This window comes from Artemia sp. Qi Xiang Cuo, chromosome 2 (assembly GCF_049724085.1).
Source record: "Artemia sp. Qi Xiang Cuo chromosome 2, ASM4972408v1, whole genome shotgun sequence".
In the NCBI taxonomy this organism is placed as follows: domain Eukaryota; kingdom Metazoa; phylum Arthropoda; class Branchiopoda; order Anostraca; family Artemiidae; genus Artemia; species Artemia sp. Qi Xiang Cuo.
In genome coordinates, this window is record NC_142795.1 from 29,728,705 (window position 1) to 29,735,003 (window position 6,299).

The following is a 6,299-nucleotide window of genomic DNA, read 5'->3' on the forward strand; positions in this document are numbered from 1 at the left end:
TTAATCTAAGACTTCAATTCATAGGTGGACTTTTCCTAGCTGATATAGTCGATAGAAGTCTTGTAGATTTCTACTTACCTTTTCTGCCTATGGAAAAGGACCATGTTAAGCAATGTGTAGAAGCAGAGTATCGTCGTCGAGGATATTTGTGGAATCGTGGAGATATTGAGTAAGTGCCATTTTTATACAAAATATAATTCGCTTGAGACGTATGTTGTTCTTATTACTTATACTTTAGGACATAGATTTCATATTGTCATATATATATATTTATATATATATCGTGGAGATATTGAGTAAGTGCCATTTTTATACAAAATATTATTCGCTTGAGACGTATGTTGTTCTTATTACTTACACTTTAGGACATAGATTTCATATGTCATATATATATATATATATATATATATATATATATATATATATATATATATATATATATATATATATATATATATATATATATATATATATATATATATATATATATATATATATATATATATATATATATATATATATATATATATATATATATATATATATATATATATATATATATATATATATATATATAATCTATATATGTATATATTTTCGACTCTTCGACCGTGGTGATCTTTGTTGGTCTGGGGCTTGGAGCTTTTCCTAGCTTATGTACAATTTATTGTTTCCTGATACGTGGTTTAGGCTCCTATAAATAATTTATCTGCATTTCCTTTGTTTTCAACACATTTTAGGGTGAGGAAATTTGGTTCCTTTCCATTACAAATAAAAATACATCACAATGACGTACTTTTGCATTTATTGTAGTAAAGAGTAGCTGCAGCAATATGATTCTGGAACATTAAGGATAGATGCATAGTACTAATTAGACTTGTTAGACTAAAATGATATTGTCACTTTTAATCCTATCGATGCCAACAATTAAAAATGATAAGGCTCAGCTGACTACAAAGTCAATACAATTGTTTTGAGGTCACAACCTATACGAGGCTTATCTTTGGCGATGAGGGGCTGCCATCTTTTGTTAGTGGAAACACCTACTTTTGGCTTCTGAAGAGTACTTTACTACTTACTTACTTACTTAAAGCTCTTGCTCGGCAGCGTCGCCAGCGTAGAGGGAACCAGTCGTCATTTTCAAAGAAAATGGTCATCTTCAAAGATGAGGCGTTAGAAGATTGTGCAAATTAGTCTACCTTTTTTATTGTGTCCTGGATGGATTTGGAGTCGGTGGCGGAAGTTTGAGCAGGTCTGAGTAGGTACTACCGTACCCTTTAGTGGAAACTGATAATGAGAGATTAGGTACTTGTGCCAATTTTTCCACGTTTTATTATTTCCAATACATTTAATGGCTCATTACATATATACATTTATGATTCAACTGGCTGCAAAGTCAATATAATATTTTATATCCCTTCTTAGGATCACTGACCAAAGTGTTGCTCATTCAACTCTTTTGTTGGCGGTGACAATAAAGGGTTGTTGCAACACTTCACATTGGCTACGTAACGTCAATCTAATTGTCACTGGAAATTTGTTGACGACATGAAAATTTTTTTTTACAATCAATGGATCTTTTTTAATTGTAAAATTTTTCGATATAGAAGTAAACAATAACCCAGTATTTTACAAATACTTGAGATGTAATCGAATATAAGTGCAAACTCCGTGATTATAATAAACAACAAACACTAAACTTTACCTGGCAATTGCTGAAAATACACTGAAGGATTTTCGCAGTTTTTGGTTATGCTTCAGTAACAACTAAAGTATTAAAAACTTGTTTGGAGTCAGAACTTTGAACTCTTCACACCTAGGTGGTAATCTTTCAGTATCCCTGTAGAACACTTTGAGGATACAACTCCATTGAGTGTTCAGCATGTTTGCATTAGTTTCTCTTTTTCCTCTCAAAATTGGCCGATGCTAGCAAGTTCTGAATCCGGTTTTTGATTCAACTTTGAGTGGTATATTTCTTTTGTCAGTTCAGTTTCTGTCTGGTTCTGAGAAACACCGAATGGTGGCATTATCTGGTTGAGATTGTCCATATCTCATATCGCTATATCGCTGTCCCTGTCGCTATCGACTCGGTATGGACCGAGTCGATAGCGGGTTCAGGTGTCACGCTCAAAATGAATTCTAAAGATCACCTTTATTGACATAAACTTCACAGTTTGGAACTTGCTGAGTCTAACGCTGGAAACATATTTGAAATTTCTTCATTTATTAGCTTCAATTATCTTTCGTTGTATTGTGGACCAACTCCTTCTGCTATCGCAACTGCTCTTTATTTCTCGTGGTCAGCGGTTTGTACCTCCAAAGTGGTAGGCGATTTGAACTCGAAAATTTTCCAGCGTATGGGAATTGTGAAGTGGACAGAAAAGTTCCAGTGAAGTTAGTAGAATTTCCAGTATTTTTCCAGAAAAAAATAAAAGCTGTTTTTTTCGGAACAACTTTGTCGAACTCCTGTAGAACTCAGAGAGAATTATCTCGCTGAGAACCGGAACAAAATTCTGTATAGATTTTCAAGCCTAGATTTCTGCATAACTTTCTTATAGGTTTTTATGGAAGTAATTCGGGAAAAGTCAACCCCGGATGCGAAATTATGATTTGCTGAGTTGTTTTTTAAAGTTTGTATTTGATGCCTCTTGTATTTTAATTGATTAGTACTATGAAAGGAACGCAAGATAACATGAATTTTCTTATATACGAAATTGCTTTGTTTGCTTAGAAACAATTTCCAGAGTTGTCAGGATGCATCAAATTTGTTTGGTATCATAGTGGTAACTTTTTTATAGACTAAGTTGGAATTTTATTTCCAACTCGAATAGATAGGTATTGATCTTCGAAGAACTGGGGGAATTGAGATTGATTTGTTTTGTTTTGATTTTGCAAATTCCTTAAATTTTGTTTACGTACAATCTCCTAGCTTTGAAGCTTGACTTTTTATTACTACTAATAATAACTCACCGAAGCACCAAGCCTTTAAAAACATATTTTAAAAAATATGTAAATATCTTTTTAAATCATAGAACTTGTTGCAGATGCTCTCTAATTATATGCTGACCTTACAAATAAATAAATAACAAAACAAGTTTTTTCAACTGAAAGCAAGGAGAAATATTAAACCTCAAAACGAATAGAAATTGTTCCGTATATGAAGGGGTTGCTCCCCTCCTCAAGACTTTGCTCTTTACACTAAAGTTTTTAGCACTTAACAGTCAAACTATAGCGTAATGAGCAAGGTATTGAGGAGGGTGGCAACCTCTTGATATACGGAGTAATTTCTGTTCGTTTTGAGTTTTAATCCTGATCCTTACTTTCAGTTGAAAAATTTGTTTCCCCTGGAAAGTTCATTCCTGGAAATTTCCCTCCCTACGGAAAATTCTCTCCATGGAAACCCACCCAAGCACAAAATCTCCCCCCTCCCCACCGAAAAACGTCTATACTTCCCATTTGCAAATGCTATACGCAAACAACGAGCAAATTTTATAACTTACAGGCGTTTCCCCATGGGCTGTTGGGGTCATGTCATCCCTAAAAGCATAGTTATTGCATCTTTCAACTATGCTGAGCAATATGGCTATTTCAAAATTTTGATTGGACGACTTCGGGAAAAAGGGGACGTGGTAGGAAAGCTACTTGTCCTCGTGAACATTACATTAACTTGTTATTTGTTACTATTATAAATATTTTTATTATAATTTTTGGTTATTCGTAAAATGGTTTAATTTAGGAGCGTTTTTTTTTTTTTTTTTTTTTTTTTTTTTTTCTTTTTTTTTACGAACAGAAACAATGAAATAGCGAGTTTCAAGGTCATCAGCATTATGGAGTACTCCTAATCAGTGGTATTGATTACCAAAGGCTGCGTGACCATTATTGAAAGTTTTTGGAAAACATATTTCTTATGAGTAAAAAACGTGATTTTTTCTAATTTTGAAGATTTTTGGGGGTTCACTTAGAATGAGCACTAGAACTTTTGATTTCCGTTTGAATGCCCGATCTTCTAGAACCATTAGTTCGATATGATTACCCCTAGAAAAAAAAACAAATAAACACCCTATTGTTTACCTATTGTTGCACCAATTGTACAATAAATTCGTTTGGGGGTGTGGGCGTGAAAAAGGGCCATTTTTTCGGTTGGCTTAGGAAGAGGGCTAAACAGCCTGTAATATATATATATATATATATATATATATATATATATATATATATATTATATATATATATATATATATATATATATATATATATATATATATATATATATATATATATATATATATATATATATATATATATATATATATATATATATATATATATATATATATATATCTATTTTCGTTTTAGGACTATAAGTGATTCTATTGAATATTGGCCACCAGAAGTCAAGTTGTATTCAGTGACAGGATGTAAAAGAATATATCAGCTAGTGGCCGCAAAAATACATGAAAGTGAAATGGATTGGCTTACTGACAATGATAGAAATGAACTTTAATCAGCCATAATTAAAAGATAGGTTTTTTTTTTGTATTTAGTTGTGTGTTGCGTTATAAGGACGGAAAGATGATTAAAAAATAGTTCGTAAAATTAGCTATAGTATTTTCTACCTGACTTGCTTTCTGTGAAAGAGAGCACAATCATAATCGAAAACGGTTGAACCTTCTTGAGTGTTTATTTCTTTCGTTTTACGTGATGAAAGATTTTTATGTATGTGGGCCTTATGTTATTTTCGTATTACATTTGTAAAACATTGCTTTGGACTTTTGTTTGTTGTCTAGAGATTTATAAGTGGCCGATTTTTCAGATAAACGCTGAATAAAATGCTTCTATGGAGGTTATACCTGAGCAAAGTCGTATCCAGGATTCTTTTTCGGGGGGGGGGGGCTTTAAAAAACCCAACTAAAAATTTTTTATATTAATTTTTGTTAGCGTTTTTATGAATCGGATAAATATTTCGGAGGGGGAGGGGGTCAACCCCTCCCCCCTGAATACAGCCTTGTACCTGAGCCTCTGAAATATAGTTTTTAGAATTAGAGCCATATATCTGCAACTACAGTCAGCGGTACAAAAATGTGGTTCAATCCCGCTTTCTAGGGCTATAATGAGTGAAAGGTTGAAATGGATAAAACATGTTTTGTGCATGAATAGTGAAAGACTGGCAAAGATCATTCTTGTCAGGCAATCATCTTGGGCCAAACAAAAAGTAGGTCGCTCCCGAATGAGGTAGAGTACGACATAAGGAAAGACTAAAAGGAAATTGGAACTTCTTGGGAAGGTGTAAAGAGGGAAGCTTTCAATCAATTGGGCTGGATGAAGATTTTGCGTAGCTGTGTTGACCTCAGGTGGCTTGGTGCTCCATTGAGTCGTTAGTAGTAGTAGAGTTTGGAAGAGGTGAAACTCGAGAAAAGGTGCTTTTGGGAATTTGGTAGATAAAAAATTATATAAATGAATCTACAGTTTTTGGCCTTGAAGGGTATTTTCAAACTCCTACCTCCATCCCTCCTAAAATTACGTGTAGCTTTTTATTCAAATGGCTTAGAATTTTCTGTTCTATGAACATGAAAATTATTAGTTGGCTATGAGGTTCCAAGAATTCAAGAAGTAATTTCAGCCTGTTTTTTCTTCGTTCTTTCTTTTTTGAATTGGAACATGTTTTCAGTAATTTTCAAGTGTTACAAGTTGAAATAGAGTGTAAATATGAACTTAAAAATAGTTTCCTAGTCCCTAATTTGGGCTATAGACCAACTTCTTTAAGTTTCTTACAACTGGCAAACATTTTTATAGTTTATCAAAAGTCAATCTTCTAGAAAGGGTGGAGATGGTCACTTGGGAATAAAATTCCAAGATTTAATGCAGGTTGTAAATTGATACAAGAACAAAAATGAACGATGAAAAAAATATTAAAGAAATAAAAAGAAAAAATAACAACGATGATAATTTAAAGTCAGACAATAAAGGAACCAAACACATTTTTGGCTAGGCCATCTGTCGAACTGTTCTAAGTGCTCATAGAAAATTATCTAACATAAAAGAGAAAAAAAAACTAAGCTTTGAAAGCACTCAATGAAAAACAAGTAAAGAAACTGAATAAAAAATAAGAAAAAAATCTGAAAAATGGAGCAACCCTATGGCGACGAAAGCGGTACGGTGACTGAACATCAAAACACGAATGAAACGACCAGAAAGAAATTGGGTACGGATTCTATCTTTGGCTACAGAAGCAGTTTATCTATTAATTTGTACTAGCTCGACTAATTGATCCTTTTTCTATACTGTAATTAGATTGTCATTAC

The 6,299-nt window shown here is 32.9% G+C and overlaps 1 protein-coding gene across 1 annotated transcript in view; it reads left to right on the forward strand.

Moving 5' to 3' along the window:
* LOC148955109 (torsin-1A-like) overlaps nt 1-4,759 on the forward strand; it is a 33,878-nt gene extending 29,119 nt beyond the window's left edge. Inside the window, exons 4-5 of the mRNA XM_089100385.1 lie at nt 25-169; nt 4,354-4,759. Of these exons, the coding sequence (XP_088956511.1) occupies nt 25-169; nt 4,354-4,501 (293 nt within the window). The 3' untranslated portion in view covers nt 4,502-4,759. The remainder of the gene's footprint in view (nt 1-24; nt 170-4,353) is intronic.
* Nucleotides 4,760-6,299: the final 1,540 nt, after the last annotated feature.